Genomic DNA, 22833 nt, shown 5'->3' on the forward strand with positions numbered 1-22833 from the left:
GGGACCCAGCAGAGAATAAAACAGACAGAATTCTGGCCTTTGTGGAACCTATGTTCTAGTAGGGGAGACAGAGAAGTAAATCGTAGCGTATGTAACTAATGCTAGGAAGAGAAATTAATTAAGGAAGATGACAGAGGTGTGGGAGGAAGGAGGGGATTATAACTTTAAATAGGGTCATCAGGGAATCTGATTGGCTCAACACTTGAATTAGATGTTCATCTTGATCCAATCAGCTGAATGTACATGTGTATTGGGAGGGTGGGGGAGGGGAAGGAGGGGAGGGACAGATCAGAGAATCTGTTTGGCTAAACTTGAAGTATCAATAGATGTTCGTTCTGATCCAGTCAGCTTTGTATGTGTGAGTGTGAGTGTGTGTTAGGAATTAACATAGCTTTGAGCCTCAACATCTGTGGGTAAAAGTCTTGGTAAGGGAATCATTGTGAGCTAGGTAGACACTCCAAGGGAGGACCCTGAATTCAAGTGGCACTGCTTCTCCTCCTCCTGGCCCACCTTGGCCTTTAACTAGCTGCAGGTCATTGTCTTCAGCTTTCAGGACTGCGGGGTCAGAGGGTGACGTTTCCCCTCCCCTGGGCCTGCCTCCTGCCTCCATGGCTGGAGGACAAGGTCTCCTCCAACATCACGTCAAGTACAGACCCCGGTCCTCTGACTCCACTGGCCACAGGGTCTTTGCAGCTAGACCTGAGGCTGGACTGGACCAGGGGCTTCCTTCCCCTCCCAAGCAGAGATCAGGTTCCATGAAAACCCTTGCCTCCCAGGGCCCAGTGAGGACCAAAGGCTTGGCCAGGGAGACTGAGCTCAGCCTTCGGAAACTGACAAGAGCCTCCACTTTGCACTCCGAGTGCCACTATCCCTTCCTGAGGCCGGTCATGCACTTGACACCCCCCAGGAGATGCTCAGCACCCATGCCGCTGCTTGTGGGTTAACCCCTCGCCACCCAGTCTGGGCAGACCGTCAAGCCAGGCATGGCTGAGGGCTCCGCAGTGCAGAGTGTGGGTTCTGAAGGATCAGGAAGCCCAAATTTCTACACTGATGGAAGCCCTCTCTGCCGTCCCCCACACAGAGCCCCCAGAACATGGCCATGGGGCCACTGGACAACCTGAGTGTGCCAGGGATTGGCAGGTGGGGCAGCCAGGGCCAGGCTCAGAGGAGCGGCCCACACCACCTCCCATGCGGAGCCTCCAGACACACAAGTGCCACTCACCTAGCCCCAGGCTTTCATGACTGCATCCCCCAGTGCTCAACCCAGCCCAGGCCTCCCGTCCCATTTATCTTTTGAGAATTAGAGTAGCCCCAAGTCAATGGAAAGATAATGGATCTGGCTAGAAGCCAGATGGCAGGCATAAACAGGGGGTGTGTTCCCCTCCCTGCCCCTCTGACAGCCCAACTCAGCTTGACAAGAGGAGCTGAAGAGCAAAGCCCTGCCCTGGCCCTCCAGGTGGGTGAGAGAGGGTGTGCACCTTCCTGGAAACGTCACCTGCTTCTCCCTGTAGCATTCATTCAATCAATATTTATCAGTAGAATCTACTGTGTGCCTGGCACTGTGCTAGGTGTTGTGGTTACAGCAGTGAGAAAAACACGTTGTCATGGAGCTGACATTCAGAGAAAGGATTCCATCTCTAGGTGGCCAGTGGCAAGCCCAGGGAGGGTCCTTGTCTCTGTCTGATGAGCATATGGGTGGAGGTTCAGCTTGTCACCATAGACAGAGCTGGAAGGACCCTGAGGTTTCAGTTCTGTTCACCAGTCACTTCTGAGCATGCGTGCTGGGTGGGACTGTGCTAGGCCTGGGCTATGAGGATGGGTTAGACACACACCCAGCCCTGGATGGTAGGGGGATGGAGCCATGAGATACAGCACAGGGCAGCGGAGGGAGTGTCCGGGGCGGGGTTGCTGTGCAGAGCACAGGGGTAGAAGGGGAGTGCAGACCCTCATTTTGGAGATGATAATGATAACTGATATCGATTGAGTGCTTACTTAGTGCCAGGCACTGTGCTGCGTGAGCATGCGTTTACTGTCACGAGGAAACTGAAGCCCAGGAGGAAGCAACTTGCTCAGTCACCATCGGTGAGAGCAGAGTCGAAACCGGACCCCAGAGCCTGAGAGCTTAAAGTGCTGCAGTAGGCTCCTTCTCCCACGAGCCCAGCCCCAACCCCTGAGGATCACCAGCCTGCACAGATTCAGCCAGGAGAAGGCTTGGAGAAGGGGAGCATCTAAGGACTGGGCTGCTCACTCACTATTTAAAGGGAGTTTTCCAGGCCACTGAGGTCCCAGGGCTACTGCCTTGGAGGCGGTGTGTTCCTTTCTTGGTCTCTTAGGTGTCCCTGATGGAGCAAGGCTGAGGGGCTGAGCCAGAGGCCCGCTGCTCTGCCCGTGCATTTCACAGCTTCCAGGGGCCAGCGGCAGCCCAGGGCTGAGCCTTGGCGGTGTCTGAGCACGGGAGATGGCAGGCATTGGGCCTCCCTCTGCACAGTCGGCAGGCTCTTGGTGGACGGTGGGTTCACTCAGCGGATAAGGCGGAGGAGTGGTCCAGCCTGGGGGAGGTGGATGCCTCTCCAGCCGCTGACAGAAGCAGCGCCGGTGCAACTGCCAGCATGAGGCTGGGGAGTCACTCCATCTCGAGTACAGACCTGACCTTGTGCTTGTAGCCAGAGGGCATAAGAAGCATGTCTCTCGTGTCTTAGGTTTCACTTTTGTCCCACACTCTGTTGAGAAACCTCCATGATTATCTCATCTAAGATGACGGTACTGATAATCTCCAACAACCATGAAACAGAGCAAACACAAGGCAGTACTAAGTGAAGGGGCAGGGCAGCATCATGGCTAAGCCCAGAGCACCGCAGAAGGCTCTACACCATGTGAATTGGAGTCCCTTGAGTTGTGCAGTGCACAACCCATGCAACTGTACAGGGGACCCGATGAGGCCCAAAGTTTATGGCATCATTAATTCATTCAATGAAAATTTACTGAGAGCCTACCATCAGTCAGGCACAATTCCAGACCCTGGATTTACAGCAGAGAACTAGACCAAGCACTGCCGCTCAGGTAGATTACATTCTAACTCGGAAGTCACACAGACTGAGGCTTGAGTCTTGGCCTTACACTGTGTTAACTAATTTCACTGAGCTTCAGCTTCCTCCTCTGTAAAATGGACACAATGGTATGTACTTTATACAGTTATCTTGGTAAATAATTGAAATAACATTTGGTTTCAGGCCTGACCTGTCGAAGGCCCTCAGTGATCACCAGTATTATCAAAAGTGGTGAGTTATGGGGAGAGCTGTGAAAGCTAAGGGGAAGGATGGCTAAGGCTTGCACAGGTCCAGAGGCCCAGCCTGGGAAGGACATGTGTTATGAGGAAGGTGGGGAGGGGGAGTGAGGCTGTCACGGGCCAGTGAGGAGCACCCTGTTTGGGGACCGTATTTTCCCAACTCAAGGGTTAGGACACATTTGACCTGGCAAAGATGTTCTGTGTTTCTTCTAGATGTGAGAAGCAGTCTGAGAAAAAAAAACATGTGGTCATCAAAATACTGGGATGTAGGAAGATTGCAGTATTTTATAAAGACCTGAGATACAATATTTAAAATTGAGAAGTATGACCCCCAGTAGTGTTGAAGAAACTGGTTGGTAAGTTGGTGGAGGGTGTGGAACAGGGTGTGTGAGTCCCTCAAGGCCCAGGCAGATGAGCTGGATCTAATCAAGGTAGGGACAAGGGCGCTGACTCAGTCTGGATCCCTAGCTGGCCATAAAAGTCACCTTTGATCTTCCTGAGCAAAAGAGGGTTCGGGGCTTTCATAGATCCAAGGGGCTGGGTGCTGGCAAATGGAACTGGAACACAAGTGAGCACCAAGTTAAATCAGAGCTTGGCCACCCTTGGCAGAAGGTCTGATTGGCCAAGCCCAGCTACATGTCCCTGCTTGCCAGCAGGGGACCCCAGGTCGGAGGAGCCCCGTTTCAGCTCTCACAATGGGAGCTGAGGCACCGTGTCTCATCAGTGCAGCCCACAGCAGGAGCGTCCCCCAGATCAGGAGGGAAGCTTGGATGCCAAACTGCCACATTCATACAAATGGTTACAACCATGGAAAGTTCTGGAGGAGCTGCACAGTGCAAATCATTATATTAATAGAATGCCGATGTCACAGTGGGGTTTGGGAAAAGGCTGGCACGAAGGAGAGCAGCTGGGAGAGTATGAGTGCCTGGAGGTGGGAGGCAGGGTGGGCCTGGAGAGGAAGGGGCGGATGTGAAGGTATTTGTGAGGATTAACTTACCCGAGGCCTCTGGGAATCTCCTGTGAATGCGGAGAGGTACCCAGGGGTCTCAGAGGCTTAGCAGACAGCTGTCAGAGCTCTAGGGAGTCACGTGGCCCCAGGCAGACATTCAGACTTCATCTCATCCATGTCCAGCTCAGATCTCCAAGGATGTCAGGACTCAGGAGGGACACAGGAAGCAATTAACAATATCTGCCGGAGCCCTGACTCCAGGCTGCTGCCCCGTCCACTGGAACAGAGCTGTAGCAATGCTCGCCAAACCCCGGGTGGATGGGCCCAAAATAATGGCCCCTGATGAATTTCCTCTCATTCTGCAGGAGAAATAGGTGTGTGGGGAGGTTGCAGGAAGAGCTTCAGGCAGAGGGATCCACCTCTCTGTCCTTTCTCCGTGGGCCAGACGGCAAATGGAAAGAGGGATTTTTGTCCTCTTGGCTCTGTGGCAGGGAGGAAGGACAGGGCTGGTGTGGACAGCCTCGAGATGGTGCAAGCACTCTCCTTTTCTCTTGCTTTTCTGACACCACCAGAGATTTGCTTTTCTGCCCATTGTAAAACTAAGGTTTCCCCCACAATTTGCATAGATGCTGTTTCGTATTTTTTGCCAATTCTTTTACATTTCCAGTAGGCACAGATTTTGGCTCACTCCCCTTCTTCCCCACAGTGGGACACTGGGACAGGAAGGCAGGACTGGGGTGTGAGGGACTCTCCTCTCTGTGGTCCCCAGCCCCATTATACTTACGGCCCACGGGATGAAGCCCACACCCCTTCATGAGGCCAGCGAGTTCCTGAACCGTCTGAACTGGCCCTTCTCTGGTCTTTCTCTCCACTTATCTGGCAGGGACTGGTCCTTCTGTGTCGTAAGCATCCCCCGCGCCGTCCTTGGCTGTGTGCTATCAATCTTTTGGGCCTTCCACACTTCCTCTGGGAAGCCTTTCTAGATTTCAGAGCCTCAACTACTTGCCCCCCTCCTGCACTCCCACAGCCCCGGCATTTCCCCCACCGAAGCACAGCCCACCCTGCACCTTGTCTAGCTCTTTGTCTGTCTCTCCAGGAGACTGTGAACAGCCAGGAGACTGTGAACACCCCCATGACCCCCCTCAAAAACCCCACTCTGTGTAGACTCTTCAGGCACAGTAAGTTTGGAGTTTTCTTATTTGCTTTATGTTTTAGCATGGGGTTTTATCTTAATAAAAAGGGGCAAGTAATCAGGAAACTACAGGGACTAGTGTGAACACTGAGGTCCCAGGCATCCCTCTCCTCAACACACACACACTCACACTCACACTCACTTACACACCCACTGTTACTCAGTTTTTTCCCATTTCAGCCTCAAGGAGTCTCTTATCTCTTCCCCTGGGGTCTGCCGCATGACACAGGCCAGGACCGAAGACAAAGGTGGCCTTATTACCTCTTCCTGCTGGAGCCTGGGAAAACCAGGTTCATCTCCAAGTGCTCAAATACATACCAGGAGAAGGAGAATTCCTTACAGTTCTTCCCCAAACAAACCCTCTACCCACCCTCCCCAGGGAACCCGCTCCCACCATTTTCCCCCAGAACATAAGCACGCATGCACACTAGGGATTTTAACTGGAAAAACCAGCAAACCCTTTCCAGCTTGAGAAACACAAAGATAAAAGACCGAGGGGAAATTTCAAAACAGGAAGTCATGAAGTTGGGAGGCTTCCTGAGGTCTCTCCATGAACTTTTGTCTGACAGGGTGACGGCCTTCAGAGCATCACAGCCTTTGTTACACACTCTGCCCTTTGACTGTGAATCTACCCCGAAGCTCAGCCCCAGACCTAGAATTTCTCAAGGTCAGAACAGCAGGATCCAGTATTATCTCCCAGCGTGGGAAAGGTTGAGAGATACGTCTGCTCCCTGGACGGTGTTTCCTGGGTGCTGAGGATGGGGAAGGGCATCCGGGCTGAGGGAACAGCGTGAGCAAAGACTCAGAGGTGGGACGCGGGCTGATAGTCATTCACCCAGCTCTAGTGCTTGTTATGAGCAGGGCACTAAATGAGGCTCTGAAGGCAGGGGGGCCAAGGTCACCAGCCTCGGGGTTCTCACAGCCGGGAGGCAGGGCTGAGCCAGGAACCAAAGGTTATCGGGTGGCGGGAGCGTTGGAGGTCGGGGGTGTGGAGAGTCACTCGTGTGGCATGAGCAGTAGGGTGGGCGATTGTATCAGGGCAGGGTCAGGCTGGGACCACAGCAGTTCTGATATCTCATAAGGAATTTGGCTTTGAAAGTCAAGATAGTAGGGAGAGTAGGGAGCCATTGAAAATTTCAGAGTGGGAGGCTTACTGCAGCAGAGCTGTACTCTGGAAAAACTAGACAACGGTATGTAAGCTGGATCAGAGAGAACTGCAGAGGGCAGACACTAGAGACAAGGGGCAAGTCGGTGGGCCCACTTCAGAAATCCGAGGACAGTCCTGTGAGCTCTAGCACGAACAAAGCCCTCCACCCAAAATAGAGCTCCCAGAGGACTGCCCAGGGGCCCAGACACCCAGGAGAGACCACCTCTGGGCTAAACGGCCTTCTCTAAAAATTTGCTGTGAACATGCACATCGATGGCCCACAGGGAGAAATGGACTGACCCATTAGCCTCCAGTGTTCTCCTTAGCAGGCTCTTATTTATTATACATATTATTTCAGATTAACGGGCTGAAGAGTGCAGGGCCCTGAAGTGTGGGACATGAGCCCAGGAAGTTCTGATTGGGATGGAGGGAAGGAAGGAGTGCAGTCGGAGGCCTGGGAAGAAGTGGTGTGGAGAGTAGTTTATATGGGGGGAAGGGGCATGTGTAAATGTGTGAGCGTGCGTGCCTGTGTGTGCTCGTGTGCTGGGGACAGCCACTGGCAGATTGAGCACACCTGGGGTGCTGGTACCCACACTTTGGACCAGCAGTCCCCAACATTTTGGGGACCAGGGACCAGTTTCATGAAAGATAATTTTTCCCCAGACCAGGGCAGAGGGGAATGGTTTGGGGGTGGTTCAAGCACATCACATTTATTGTGCACTTAATTTCTATTATTATAACATGAGCCCCACCTCAGATCATCAGGCCTTAGATACTGGACACTGGGGACCCCTCCTTTGGACGAAGGACACACAATGCTTAGGCCCTGCTGAGAAGGCCGTGGTGGTACCCAGAGCTCTGAGGCTGCACAGTCTTGTTCTGGTGTCACCGCCACGTGGAGATGACCAGGAGCAAGTTCCCTTGGGTCACCCCTTCCCTGGGCATTAATAATTAGATAATGCAGGTGCAAGTGCTTTGTGAAGTGTCAAGGCTGAAAGCTGGAGGCCGAGGCCTCCTTCACACCCAGGAGGCTTGGACACAGGGGCCTGACTCCGCCCAGAGCTTTAGAGAGAAGGACTACATTGCCTAGTTTATAATAACTCTCTCACTAATGTCCACGTCCATCCAGAGAAGGGGAGACAGTAGTAGGCAGCCTACTCAGATAGTCTGGGACACCTGGGGCAGCACATGGAGGAGGGAGTGTGATGACAGAGGCAGAAGGGTGGAGAGCCCAAAACATCTCTCATGCAGAAGCTTGGGGTTCCGCTGTGAGCTCACCCATCTCCTGGGTCAGGGTTATCTATTGCTCTGGGGCTTCTTTTAAATCGCACATCACCTGATGTGACCATTTTTCTTCCTATTTGCTTTATCTGGACCTGCACTAAACATGCAATGCTGTTTTTTGACTTCTCACCCCTGGCATCCACATCTAGCAACACCTACAGTCTCTGCTCCTGTGCCAGAAGGAGTGAGCTTTGCAGGTACTTCCCTGAGGGCCCAGCGGGATATGGAGTCTTTAGGGTAGTGGCTCCCACACTTCACTGCTCAAGGGAATCAGTTGGAAATCTTTAAAATACACTGATGCCTGGCTCCCCCTTCCCAGACACTGGGATTAAATTGATACGGGATCCCTACCTGGGCACTGGAATTTTTAAAACTTTCCATGTGATTCTAAAACAAAAGCAAAGTTTAAGAACCACTAGGGTGAGGGAGAGGAAAGAGAGCATTGGGAAAGGGAGGGTCTTCAGGAGCAAGCATGATGGTTTTCACAACTGAGTTGCCAGTCAGTCCCTTCTGATAACCTTATGAGAAATTCTGAAGGCCTACTTCTGATTTATGACTTTCCCCCCTAATTTACGGATGTGAGAGTTGGACCATGAAGAGGACTGAGTGCTAAAGAATTGATGCTTTTGAATTGTGGTCCCGGAGAAGACTCTTGAGCCTCTCTCAGGCCACAAGGATATCAAACCAGTCCATCCTAAAGGAAATCAACCCTGAACATTAATTGGAAAGACTGATACTGAAGCTCCAATACTTTGGTCACCTGATGCAATGAGCTGACTCATTAGAAAAGACCCTGATGCTGGGAAAGATTGAAGGCGAGAGGAGAAGGGGGTGACAGAGGATGAGATGATTGGATGACTGCACCGACTCAGTGCACGTGAGTTTGAGCAAGCTCTGGGAGATGGTGAAGGACAGGGAAGCCTGGTGTGCTACAGTCTATGGGGTCGCAAAGAGTTGGACAGGACTGAGCAACTGAACAACAATCACCACTTATCTATACGCTGTTTTTAAAAATTATTCATTTATCGTTGGCTGTGCTGGGTCTTTGTGGCTGTGTGCCAGCCTTCTCTAGCTGCGGCGAGCAGGAACTGCTCTTCATTGTGGTACATGGGTTTCTCATAGTGGTGGCTTCTCTTGTTGCAGAGCACGGGCTCTAGAGCGCAGCTTGAGAGCATGGGCTCAGTATTTGTGGCACATGGGCGTAGTTGACCCCTGGCATGTGGGATCTTCCTGGACCAGGGATCGAACCCATGTCTCCTGCATTGGCAGGCAGATCCTTAACCCCTGGACCACCAGGGAGGCCCTCACCTGCATTCTGAAATAGGAGGGCAGTGTAGCCGAGGTGCCTCAGAGCCAGACAGCACCCAGTGCAAATTGCAGCTTCTCGTTGCCCAGCTACATCACCGTCTGCAAATCATTCACCAGAGTGTGGTTTTCTCATCCATAAAATGGGTTGTTATAGGGGAGTTGTAGGATTTAATAAATTTTTTTTTTAAAGTTTATATTGGTTAACAATGTTGTGCTAGTTTCAGGGGTACAGCAAAGTGATTCAGTGATACGTATACATGCATCTATTTTTTTTTTCCAATTCTTTTCCCGTTTACGTTATTACAGAATATTGAGCAGAGTCCCCTGTGCTATACAGTAGGTCCTTGCTGGAGTTACTAAAACTTTGTAACAAGACTTACATAAAATAATGTATGCAAATTGCTAAGCACGAGACACTGTAAGCACTTGTCAAACGGTCTTTATCGCCATCCTCGTCTTTTTCATTGTTATCTCCAGTGAATTGATGCTCATCCGCGTCTTCTGTCCTGGTGTGCCAGAAGCTAGGCCCTCTGGTTGCAGGTATGCCTGGCTTCATACAGTAAAATGGGCAGCCAGGAAGAAGCAGAAAGGGATTTGCCCAGGGTCCAGGAATCTGGGAAGCCCGGAGAAGCCAAGGGGCACGTTCAAGGTCATTCGGTTGATGAGGTGGCCTGAGACCAGGTCTAGAAAGCCTGCCTCCTGCTCACTCTTTTCTTTCTGCCTCACTAAGCTGATTCTCCAGGTAAGAAAACATTTTGCTTCTGTGTACAAAATTCAGCTTTGCAACCATGGGAAATTCTAGGAAGCTGAAGCTGCAATGCAGGTTGTTTTGAAAATATCTCAGTCAGTTCACTGGGTTCAAATAAAGCCTGGACTGGGGCCCAGGGTACCCGCCGTTCCCCTGGCAATCTGCTGGGTGAGCCACACCGTCCAGCCTCTCCAAGGGAGAGCCTGGCCTGCCTGCACACATGCACACACACACACACACGCTGAAACATATTTTCAATTAGCTATATAATTTTATTCACTTTCAAGGATCTTATTTTCCCCTAAACTATCTGTGTGGCAACAAGTGAGTAAAGAAACCTGTATGAGCAAACCATATCTATGTTCCACCAAAGCTTCTGAAACATGTAAATCTGGTCAGTATGAGCCTGCATCTTATTTCTTTAAGACTTGCTAAACTGAAGCCAGAGAGGGATAGTTTTCAATCAAATCTATGGTGATCATCTCCCACCTGGGGTACCAGAAACAAAACACTATGGTGAGTGTGTGTGTGTTTTAAATGATATTTATATTTTATTAGAAATTATAAATGTTCATTGCATGAAAGTGAGAAAAACTAACATCCAACTAATGAGAGATTGTCGCTATTAACCTTTTGATGCATTTTCTTACAGACTGTGTTGTTTTTTTAATAGCTAGGGATCACTTTAGGTATAAACTTGATTCTGACTGTTTCACTTACCATTAGCCCTTGAGCAATTCCCATGTCATTAAATATTTTTTGAAAATATGATTTTAAGTGATTTCATAATAGTCCATTATATTGGCATCCTAAAATTCATTTCCGCAATGTACCATTGTTGAGCTTTTATTTTTGTTCCTTCTTACAAATAACCGGGCAGTGAATGTCTTAGTATGCATCCCTGTTCATTTCTCTGGGATGCATTCCCAAAGTGGAGTTATTGATCAAAGGCTAAGAAACTTTTAAAAGTCTCTGAGGGAGTTTCCTGGTGACCTAGTGATTAGGATGCAGTGTTGTCACTGCCACGGCCCAGATTCGATCCCTGGTCTGGAAACTGAGGTCCCACAAGCTGCGTGGCACGGCCAAAATATAAAAAATACACAATACAAATAAAAACGAAAGTCTTTGTCCTGTGCTATGCTTAGTCACTCAGTCGTGCCCGACTCTTTGCGACCCCATGGACTGTAGCTCACCGGGCTCCTCTGTTCACGGGGGTTCTCTAGGCAAGAATACTGGAGTAAGTTTCCATGCCCTCCTCCAGAGGATCTTCCCAAGCCAAGGGTCGAACCCAGGTAGCCTGCATTGCAGGCTGATTATCGTCTGAGCCACCGGGGAAGCCCAAGACCTTGTCAAATAGATCTGTGGGAAATTTGCCCTGCTTGGCACTCCCAGCCCCTCCCAGCTCTGTCTTTTGGCAGCTCAGGAATATTTGAGCTGCAGCCTGATCTCCAGCTGTGGGCTCCTCCTTGAGAAGACTCAGGGTGCACGACCCCTGCCATCTGACATCGAAGGTCTGTCCCGACTGGATTTGTCCTTCAAGGTGGCCAGGACAAGGCCTGCCCTAACAGCCTGAAGATCTCCCCAGTGATTAAAGACATCGTGTAATAGGCACCCCCTCCCCACCCTATGCAGCAAGATTTCTGTCCCAGCTCTGGTGAGGCTCAAGCTCCTTTTGAGGTTCAAATGGCAGGTTAGACCCCAGGACCCTGGGGAACCCTCCTGCTGGAACAATTCTGTGAGCTGACCATCTCAACAGTGATTCTGAAGTTATGAAACAGTGAGAAACTGTGACTTCACTCCTTAGAAGCTGTTTGTGCTGTGCTAAGTCACTTTAGTTGCGTCCCACTCTGTGCAACCCTATGGACTGTAGCCCACCAGGCTCCTCTGCCCGTGGGACATGCAGGCAAGAAGACTGGAGTAGGTTGCCATGTCCTCCTCCAGGGAATCTTCCTGACCCAGGGATCAAACCCCCGTCTCTTACATCTCCTGCGTTGGCAAGCGGGTTCTTTACCACTAGCGCCACCTGGGAGAAGCTCTTTACACAACTATTTTCTCAGATATAAGCTGGGGTTGCTATGAGGATTAAATGTGATGGTGTCTATAAATTAATATGTTTGATTATATTGCTATATTAATAATAGCTATTAGTGTTGCCATGGGCACAAGTATGAGACGGCAGTGTTGGGTTGCCATGAAGAACCAGATCTGCATTTGGTCTCTAGCCACACCTGCATCCAGAAAGTAGAACAGAAAACAGAGGCATTTGAAGGGTCTGGGGAGAGGATTGTTCACATTTATTACAAATTCAGGAAAACAATTTCAGAACAAGCTTCCTTTAGAACACCTGATACATGCATTTTATTTGTTCTTTGTTGGGTCTCTAAGAGTAATAACTGTACAGGGGGTCACGAAGTCTAATAGTACTGAGGCCTATAACACTGCAAGGGCTGTGCTGGGGTGGGCTTACACCAGCTCATGTATAAATTTTTGTTTAATTTTTGCATGTTGTTAAATTTTTAGGAGTTTTCCCTGCCACTTTTTAAGCACGATCATTACAATTTATGCAACTTTCAATTAAATGAATTATGTTAAAAACAGAAGTACTAAATATTAAAAATTTATTTCTTCCTAATTATTTTACTACTGTCTGGTGTGCTGCTGTCTCTTTTTTCCTAATAAATGCATCTTATTTATTTAATTTATTTATTTCCTGGCTGTGCTGGGTCTTTGTTGCTACACACGGATTTTCTCTAGCTGTGGCGAGCGGGGGCTCCTTTCTAGCTGCGGTGCGTGGGCTTCTCACTGCAGCGGCTTCCCTTGTTGCAGAGCACGGGCTCTGGATAGACAGGCTTCAGTAGAGGCAGTACACCAGCCTGGATGGACAGGCTTCAGTAGAGGCAGTACACCAGCTTTGGTAATTGCAGCACACAGGCTCAGTAGCTGTGGCTCCTGGGCTTGGTTGCCCCTTGGCCTCTGGCATCTTCCTGGACCAGGGATCAGACCTGTGTCTTCCTCATTGGCAGGTAGGTTCTTATCCCCTGTCCCCACCAGGGAAGCCTCCCAAGTCTCTTTTTACTCTGCTTCTGGTGATAGCACCGTGGTAGTTTGAAATGATGGGCACTTGCCACTGAAATTGGCAAATGTTCCAAACCAGGGCCTTTCTTTCCTGGAAAATCAGTTGTTAAACGCTTGCTAGCACACCAGGCCCTGTCCCCTCGATCTTTACCCTACTTTGCTACACCCCTCATTTCCTACTCCTTAGCTGCTTCCAATGTTTTGAGCTGTTTCTTTTTGTACTTCTCTTTGTATTTCTTAATGACATGCTTTCTCTTCAATGTCTTGATTTTTTAAAATCTTAGACATTGTCTATTGACTTCCTATTATGGAAGATGAGGATCTGGCTCTCGAGCAGCTCTGTCTCCTGTCTTAACTCTACACACACACATTTTTCCTACCTCTGCCAGCCCAGTATATTATAGCACAACTCATGTTTAAATAAACATTCAGGATTTACATTATTGAAAGTGAAAGTGAAGTCGCTCAGTCCTGTCCAATTCTTTGTGACCCCATGGGCAGTAGCCTGCTCCAGGCTCCTCCGTCCATGGGATTTCCTAGGCAAGAGTACTGGAGTAGGTTGCCATTTCCTTCTCCAGGGAATCTTCCCAACCCAGGGATCGAACTCAGGTCTCCCGCACTGTAGACAGACGCTTTACTATCTGAGCCACCAGGGAAGTCCATGTTTAAATAAACATTCAGGATTTGCATTAGTACCACAACGTAAATATTGTCCATAAGTCATTATCACTATGATTGTATAAGCTTTCTTATGCAGTTCTTCTCCTGGTGTTAATAATTATATTTTAAAATTTGCTTGATTTCTCTATATAACTGTGGTTTTCAAACTTTTCTTCTTAGTAATGAATCTTGTCTTTCAAACAAAATTTAGGGAATTCCCTGGCAGTTCAGTGGTTTAGGATTCAGTGGTTTCACTGCCGTGGGCCAGAGTTTGATCCCTACTATATAAAACAGAAAAATTCAGAGCTGCCAATTTGAAAAGAGGTCCCTCCCATTGAGGATGCTGTGTACAGCTGAGCAGGTTCTGCACTGCAGAACTCTGCGGGTCACCATTTACGAGAACAACAATGTGATTCAGCCATGAAAATCAGTGTTAACCATCCCTTTGGGGAAGGCATCCATTTTGAAAAGGGAAGTCCACCTGGAAGGACTCTGTCAGGATGGTGCATGGCTGCGAGCTCAGTTGTGTCTGACTCTTTGCAACCCCGTGGACCAATAACCCAGCATGCTCCTCTGTCCATGAGATTTCCCAGGCAAGAATACTGGAGTGGATTGCCATTTCCTTCTCCAGGGGCTCTTCCTGACCCAGGGGTCGAACCCGCATCTCCAGCATCTTTTGCATTGGCAGGTGGGTTCTTTACTATTGCACCACCTGGGAAGCCCACCCACCCCCCACCTCCCACCCCCCAGTGTAGAAACTTGACCTCTCCCCATTCTGATACACTCCAGTGATGTGGCTTCACCTGTCCCTCCAGGACATCACCTGCAGGCTGCTGACCAGAAGCTGCTGCTAGCTGCTGGCTACCTATTGACTGATTCAGTGCCCCTGAGATCTGCCTGGGTACCGAAAGCTAAATGCAGACAGCTTTACTCAGGGCAGCCTTCAGGATCAGATGTAAGGAGAGAAGGCTCTGGCAGAGAGCGCGTGAGCCGTGGAAACAGGTGATGCAGGGCCTGTCAGCCCGTGGACATCAGAGCTGGAGGAGGGGAGTTGGCCAGCAATAAGCAGTGGGGTTCAGCTCGGCTTTGAGGGTCACCCCTGTGTGGGAATCCTAGCTTTGCTTTCAGCTGGGTGACCTTGGGCAAGTTGCTTAACGTTTCTGGGCATTCATTTCCTCATGCCTAATTCCCAGGGCTTTGTGAGAGTTAAAGAACCTACTTTGTAACTCTAGTAAATCCTAGGGCCATGTGTGGATCAGTCTCTGCTCAGAGTCTCAATTAAAGAAACATAGTCCAACAGCCTAAAAGTAATTGAAAAAGGTGTTCCAGTTCATATCGTGTCCCTCATAAGATGCAAAAGGGGATCCCATTCTTAACTGAGAGCCATATTCCCCAAGTCCTTTTCCTTAAATCTCTTATTTCCCCCAGGATACAGTGTCAGTGAAGTTCTCCCAAGTACAATCTCCGAGGCCTTTTTCCTCTCTCTCTTTCTCTGCCTCATACCTCACCCTCCATAGCACTGCCATTGCTGTGTTATAAAAAAAATCAGACAACCTGGAGATAGACATTCAGACAAGAAGTGGGTGGGGAAGAGGTTACGGCAGGACACACACTCTAAAATAACTCTTGCCCCATCACACTGGTGAACTATAAGGCACGTGTAGCAGGGGCTTGCCTGAAACTGGTTGATTTCCTGCTTATTCAGTTGAGGAATATAACGAGGGTGAGGTTTGACCTGCCTCAGGTGCCTCTGATCACTGTTAGCTGATGGGCAGTGACTGGGAAAACCCTTCCAGTTTCCTCCACACACCAAAAATCTCATGTTAACCTGGGGATGGAGACACAGCCTCTGTCTCCAATTTCTCCTCTCTTCCACCTTTGCAGCCAGTAGGCATGGAACTGCCCCTCACCCCAGCTCCCCTTGCTCCATCTTTTGTGGACTACATCTCCACTGCAGGATGTCTTTCAAGTCATGTACTGAGCACCTACTGTTTGCCAGACTTGTAAGTTGCTGGAGATTCAGAGACAAGGCGGTCCTCAGTTGCTCATAAACAGACAGAAGCAGACTGCAATTCTTTGTGATGGTGCCTATAATAGAGGGAAGCACAAAATACAGTGAGCTCACCAAGGAGGAGTGCTTAATTCTTTGAAGGAAGACTTCCTGGAGGAGGTGTCATCTAACCTGTATGATAATAACTAGTATCGGGTATGGGGCATTCACTATGATGATAATCTCCACGCTAAGTACTTTGTTAAGCACATTCGCTCATTTAATCTTCGCAGCAATACTAATGAGGAACCTCTCTTATGACAGCTGCACTCTCAAGCTTTCCAGCTGATTTTATATCCACGTGTCTGAAAATAAAGTTGCTGAAGCAGTGAAAAAAAGAAAGAAAGGAAATGAGGAAACCGAGGCCTAGAGAAGTTCGTTGACTTTCCGAAGGCCTCTGAGCTCAAAAGCGGCAGAGCTGTGATTCAGACACAGGCCTGTGTGGTTCCAGAGACGGTGCTTTCAGCCACAGGGCACCGGGCACACACTGAACAAGCATGCGCCGCATCTGGGAACAGCACCGTTCACTTCCCAGGCAGATTAACGTGCGCGTGTGCCCCGAGATTCAGACCTCTCCACCAATTGCCAGAGCGGCAGGAAAGAGCCGCCTCTTGATCCAAACCTGTCCGGGTCAGCTCCCCCTAGAGATGGGGCGGAAGTACAGACATACGGCCCACGAACTGCCAGCGCTGCTGCCCACCAGGCTTTGGTGGTTCAGGTGGATGGGTACATCTTAACTTTAGATGTTTTCACTTGAGGAAGGGACAGCTTTCTCTAAGCTGCACTCAGATGTCGTGTGGACCAGCATGACCCCATCCACCCTGCTCTGGGACCCTCCCACCACCGTTCAGGGTTGGGAGGATGCAGCCGCAGGGCAGTCTGGCCCAGCCGGATGCAGGGATCCAGAAACATTAGTGGACCCTCTAGGACCTTCTGGCTCTTCTTTTGGGTCATCCCAGAGCCATCAAACTAATCCCCTCTCTCTTCTCTTTCCCTCTCTCTCCTTGGCAGACGGGCAGGATCGAACCCAACTATCCCAAGGTCTGCGGCCACCAGGGCAATGTGCTGGACATCAAGTGGAACCCCTTCATCGACAACATCATTGCCTCGTGCTCAGAGGACACGTCGGTGAGCAGGAGGGGTGTTCCCCGGAGAGGGTGGGTGCACGGGGATGCCTCCGTGCTTCCTCCTGGAGGCCTTCCTCCCTAAATTCCCTCCTTCTCCCTTCTTTGCCCCTCTTCTGCCCTCTTGGTCATCCCTTCGGCTAGCCCCGAGACAGGAAGTGAGGAAGAGGACAGGGAGCCAGTCCATGAGCTGTATGGCAGGTCTGCTGCCTTTACCGTGATTTCGTTCAGAGGTGTTGACTTTGTAGGTGAGAACAGAACAAAAAGATTAAATCTGTGCTTTGGCACTCATCTGTGACCACAAAAGGAAAAGGATCAGAAGAGGAATATGGGCAAGGAAGAAGGGGAAAGGGGGAGAAATGGATGCGCCATGAGCAAACGAGACCCTGTTCTTGCAGGCTGGGTAGTTTCGTCCTCTGTGAGCCATGGTTTTAGAGAGGGACACTAGGCTGAGGTTTGTCATGACTTGTCCAAGGACCCACAGGGGTGGCCCAGGATTTGAACACCATGCATCCTACCACTTAATGAGGAGAAAGAAGAAATAGGGGAAGGAAAGTAAGGAGGAGGGAACAGGGAGACAGAGGGAAGGAGAAGAGAGAACAGGTTGGAGGGATGAGATGGAAGACAGGAGGCAGATAATTTGGAAAGGGGAGATAAAGAATCCAGGGAGAGCAACATGTGAAGCTGCTTTCTGGTCGCCCTTTCCCCAGGCCCTGCTGACTCGCACACGTGGAGGCAGAGTCAGGTGTTGGCAGCAGTGTCTGGGTTTCTGGAGAAGGGCCCCAGGCCTTTATTCAATTGCCCTTCAGCAACGTCAACACACCAGCCTGGGAGCAAGACGGGGTTTCAGAGCCTCAGCTGAGCTGGCGAGGAGGGGCTGCTCCAGCCCCTGGTGTTCCCAGATGAGGGAAGATCAGACCACAAGCATCTCTCTAGTCCTCACTGGCATAGTCTGGGGGCAGGTCATAGACTCCCAGGATGTTGGAACTAGAAGGAACTTTGGTGCTCACGTCTCCTATCTTTCCAGACTAGCCTGAGAGCTCATGGCCTTTTGGTTCTGAATCCCAAGCATCCACCACAGAGCCTAGTACCTGGTAGATGCTTAGTAGGTTGGCTGGGATGGTTGGTTGGATGGATGGATGAATGGATGGACAAACAGATGGCTAGCTGAATGGATCTTTGGATGGATGACTACACTGATGCATAGATCTCTGAATGGATGGATAATGGATAGATGGATGGATGGAGGGAAGGAAGGATGACAGGATGAAGGTGAATTGAGTAGAAAGATAAATGAATACATGAGAATGAATATAGTCCATCTCATGAATTATCCAAAGAAAAAGATTCACAGCAAATAGTCCCCATTGGTTAATAAATTAGGGGGTAGGGAGGAGGTCAGCTGGCACAGTGTCTAGTAAAAGGGAGTGCTGCGGAGGGAGCTAATAGAGTAGAATGGGCTTGACCAACTCCTAAAAGTCAAAGCCCTGAGTCAACTCAAGAGGATTCCTGAGAGCAGCAGCATCAGGGGCAGGGCACAGCATAAGAAAGGAGGGCAAGAATTTGTGATGGGCACAGTCCATCAGGTTCGGTTACTTTCTGCAGCAAAATGGAGACGGTGACTGGGCAGGAAGGGAGGCTGTGAACGGAGGTCAGGAGCAGAGAGGGAAGGCTTGGGACGCCAGGGTGAGCAGCTGAACTTTGAAGTGAGACTTGTGCTTCTCAAGCCATCTGAACAGGAGCCCCTGCATCCGTGTGGCGTGGAGACACTGAATGCTCTGGGGTCAGGGAAGGAAGGGCCTGGATGGGTCACAGCGGCTTTGTGGAAGAAGTGGAACTCCAGCCAGCTGGGCTGGTGCTGGAATGTGGCTCAGCAGAGAGAAAGGGAGTGCCCAGGAGCGGGGTATGACTCGTGTACATGTTGAGGGTATAAAGAGAAAGAACATGGGGCTTGGGGCCACAGGGGGAGAGGAGTTGGCCCGGGGCTGCTCACCAGAGAGAAGGGGATTAAGTCTCCAGAACAGAGAGGAACTAAGCTCTCACTCTGGCTGCCAGTCCAGCCAGCTCATGTCTCTGACCCTCCCCAGCCTCAGGGCCAGAGGTCTTGGCATTGGAGTCAATACTCCCCCTGCCCCTGCCATGACTGGAAACAAGCCCCTCCTGGAGAAGGGCACACCAAGGGCCCAGGATCACACAGGGGCTTACGTCCCAGACGGACCTGGAACCCAGGTCTCCTGACTCCCAGCCAGAACCCTGAGCAACTACCCACAGCCCTGGCTTTAGGTGAGGAAACTGAGGCTCAGAGCCTGGAGGGGCTGACAGTTCAGATTCATCTACAGTCTCTCTGACTCAGCGAGCTCCCTATGCCAAGCCCGTGCAGGGCGCTGAGGGCACACAGAGCAGGGCATCCTTGCCCGGGTCCTAGGAGGGGAGCTGGAAAGGCAGAGGACCAGCTGCCCCCAGGGTAGGGTGAAGAGGCTGGTCAACGCTGCCAGCACCGCTCTGACTGACCTTCCCATCTCTGCCATTGCCCCCTCCAGCGTCAGGCACCCTTCAACCCACTCCAGATCACATAACTAGCTTACTGCGCCTCAGACACCACACCCAGAACCAAGGTTAGGAGGTCAGTCAGCATATGCACTGTATACCAGGCACTGTGCCGCGCGCCAGAGCTGGGGAGGGAACCAGCTCCCAAAGGGACCCAGAGAGACCCTGGCAGGCCCTGCGCACCCACTCCCCACCCTCTGCTTGTCTCACAACGTTCAGAGGACACTGAGGGGATCCAGCCAGCCTCAACCCTGCTCCCAGCTCTTTTCCCATATCTCCATCCCTTGAAAAATCTCCAGTGAAGTCCATCCCCCCGGTCTGCCCCCGTCCCCCCACCAGTCTCCTCTCCCTTAGGGCATGAGGAGGTCTTCAAGAGTCGAAGCCCCTCTTTTCAGGGATCCAAGAGCATACCAAGCCCTTTCCCAAGGGGCTCCCGTCCTGAGGGAAGGCTGGGGGCTGTAACTCTCCCTGGCATCTGGCAGAATCCAGTTCTTTCCGCCGCTGGGTGATGTCACCTATTGTTGAAGGGCTGTGCTTTTTATAGCTTCTGCCGCAGCTAGGGAGGGCGGCTGGCAGGCGGCAGGGAAGGGCGCTATGGGTTTCCAAGCCTCATGCTCCCAGCCCTTCTCCAGCAGCCACAGAGAGAGGTTTCTGACATCTCAAGGAGAGGAGAGAGCGATCCCAGGAGAGTGGGAGGAGGGGAAGGGAGACGGGCCCCTCTCATGGGCTCAGCGTCTTTCCTTTCCCTCTGTTCCACTGCTCTTCCATCCAGCAGCTGTCTTCACCCAACACCCCCCCAGGAGAGGTGATGCTCCCCACCCCGCCAGGAGCTGGGGGTGGGCTGGGGCAGGATGTCAGCCCTGCTGGAAGCAGCCGGAAGCCACCCACCCCCCTGCCCTCCTACACACACATATAAACTTGAGAACTGGTACCTCTTGGAGCTGGAAGGGAGCATCGCACTCCTTTTAGAGATGGAAACACATAGCCCCGAGAGGCCTCACCAGTGTGCCTGGCAGCTGCAGAGACTCCACCAGTGTGGAGGGGTGGCTCAATCATTAGGCAGCCAGGCTCCTAGATCAGTGATCTTACCAGCTTCTTTAACCTCTCTGGGCCCTGGTTCCCCTGCTGTAAAATGGTTTATCATGAGAGCAAAATGAATCCAGTGTTTCTTGGCTACTAAGAACTTCATAACCATTAATGTGGGCCAAGGCGTCGAGATATCCTGTCCCAGTGAGGGCAGGCTGGAGGGCTGGGACAGGAAAAGACCCTGACTCTTTTTTTTCCAAAATTATTTCCATTATGTATGTCACTTTGTGCTTCTTGAGGCCCCAGTAGGCCTTTCGTCATTGGTTTCCCAAAAGGACTAAGCTGAATGCTAAGCCTTAAAATCTAGGAAAGAAATCCCCACCAGGCCCCCCTCTTCCAATTCAGGACTAAAGGGGTGTTTTGCCATCTTCCCAGCTCACTACTGGCCAAAGCGAGATCTAGCATGCCTCCCCACGGGTGACTCATTGCTGAAGCTGCTGATGGTCGGAAGGCTTCTGGGCCTCTCAGCTTCTTCTGTTGGTTCATTCATTTAACAAGCGTGTCTTAGGTGTCTATGATGTGCCAGGCACTGTTCCTTGTCCTAGAAGTAGGGCAGTGGATTTAAAGACCCACCCTTGAATGGAGGAGTTGACCATCAGTGAGAGGCCTGGAAGGTTGTCTGTGCCCCAGATGGGGTAATTTTTAGATTCTTGGGGTCATGGAGTAGCACCTCTTTCTTGGAATAGATGAGCAGACGGACGGACCACACCCTCTCTAGCTTGCCAGGTTCCATCCAGGGAAGAAGGAAGGGATGAGCAGGGGTAGGGGTTCAGAGGAGAGAAACAGGGCATTTGGCCTGGTTCCAATCCAGCCTTTGAATCCCAGCTTCTCCCTTCCTAGCTGTGCAACCTCGGCAAGTTCCCTAACCTCTCTGTGGCTCATTTCCTTACCTATGTAAGGAGAGCCATTAATAATAACAATAATAATGATGATAAGTAACACATATCCCTTCCTGCGTCCAGCCTCATGTTTACCATTTCATTTCATCTGCTGGCAGCCCCTTCATAAGATTCTCAACAGTAGACGCTCAGTCATGCTCTCTTCTGGACCCTCGGTTGGCCTTTCTCTCCTCCTTCTCTTTGGAGTGATCTGTTTCCCACATTAGGAACCAGTTACGTGGTCAGAAGATATCAACGTTAAGGCGAACTTGGAGGCTCTACCTCTTGTTCAGGCCAGTAGCGATACACTCCGTTTCTAGCAGCAAACCGAATAGTTGGGAAGAAATAAGGAGGTGGGTGTTCCAAGACCTTCTGGGCAAGACCCTCATGATTTTTTCCTTCTCACTGCAGAAAAGACAAGAGAAGAGTTGCTCTGACTTCAGCTCTAGGCAGTGTACCGGTGGATTTGCTGGATGGAAATCCTGGGCTCGTGGCTATGTAATGTAGTACAGCTTAATTGGATACTATCGGAAGGCAGAAACTATACCTTATACTTGCCCGTTCCTCCCTACGCTATACCAAAAAGAATTGTTTTTTAAGTAAATACTAAGGAGTTGGAATCCATATCTTTTCCTAGCTACTTAGGACCACTATGAACTTCCGCTCCTCTGAGCTCCTATACCACAGACGTAGGCAGTAAGTACTGGTTGCTGTAGCTATGTAACAAGCAGTTCCCCTAACCAGGGCATTCTGTCACTTAGTAACAGTGTTCTCAGAGGGGCTGAGTAGGCCCTGGGCCTGTCACTAGCAGCCACAGTCCTCAGTGTATCAGAAAGCAGAGAGATCCAGCCAGACACCTTCATAATCACATAATAATTTTAAAGAGGAAATGTATTTGCATTGCGTAAAATGGAGACAGACTTCTTACCACATTCATTGACTACTCAGGGGGCCACAAAGCACATATGAAAAATAGAAATCACATCTAAAATGGGACCTTAGTTAATATTAAGCAAGCATTGTTATGGAGAAGGAAATGGCAACCCACTCCAGTATTCTTGTCTGGGAAATCCCATGGACAGAGAGATTGCAGGCTACAGTTCAGGGGGTCGCAAAGAGTTGGACACGACTTAGCCATTAAATAACAAAGCATTGTTAAGTATTACTAATCTGCTTGGCAGGGTATATAGTTTATTTCATCTTCATAACAATGATAACGGTAGGTGTAATTATTCTTACAGTTGAGAAGACTGACATTCAGAGAGGTTGAACATTGGCTGAAGTCTCGCAGCTAAGGTCAGAGCCTGGGTTGGAATGGAGCTTCTGGGCCACAAAGCTCTCGCATTCTCAGCCACATGCTCCCTCCCCTGTGCACCAGGACACTTGGTTTTGCAGCTTTATGAACTGTGCCTTTCACCCACCTTGCCTTAGCCGTGTCTGCCATCGACCCTGCAAGACTGTGAGCTACTGGCTGAGGACTGGCCCCCAGTGTCCAACAC

The 22833-nt window shown here is 50.4% G+C and overlaps 1 protein-coding gene across 1 annotated transcript in view; it reads left to right on the top strand.

Annotated features, from left to right (window-relative positions):
* CORO2B (coronin 2B) overlaps nt 1–22833 on the top strand; it is a 149590-nt gene that overhangs the window by 106149 nt on the left and 20608 nt on the right. Inside the window, exon 3 of the mRNA XM_069595488.1 lies at nt 16711–16827. Within this exon, the coding sequence (XP_069451589.1) occupies nt 16711–16827 (117 nt within the window). The remainder of the gene's footprint in view (nt 1–16710; nt 16828–22833) is intronic.

This window comes from Ovis canadensis, chromosome 7 (genome assembly GCF_042477335.2).
Source record: "Ovis canadensis isolate MfBH-ARS-UI-01 breed Bighorn chromosome 7, ARS-UI_OviCan_v2, whole genome shotgun sequence".
Classification (NCBI taxonomy): domain Eukaryota; kingdom Metazoa; phylum Chordata; class Mammalia; order Artiodactyla; family Bovidae; genus Ovis; species Ovis canadensis.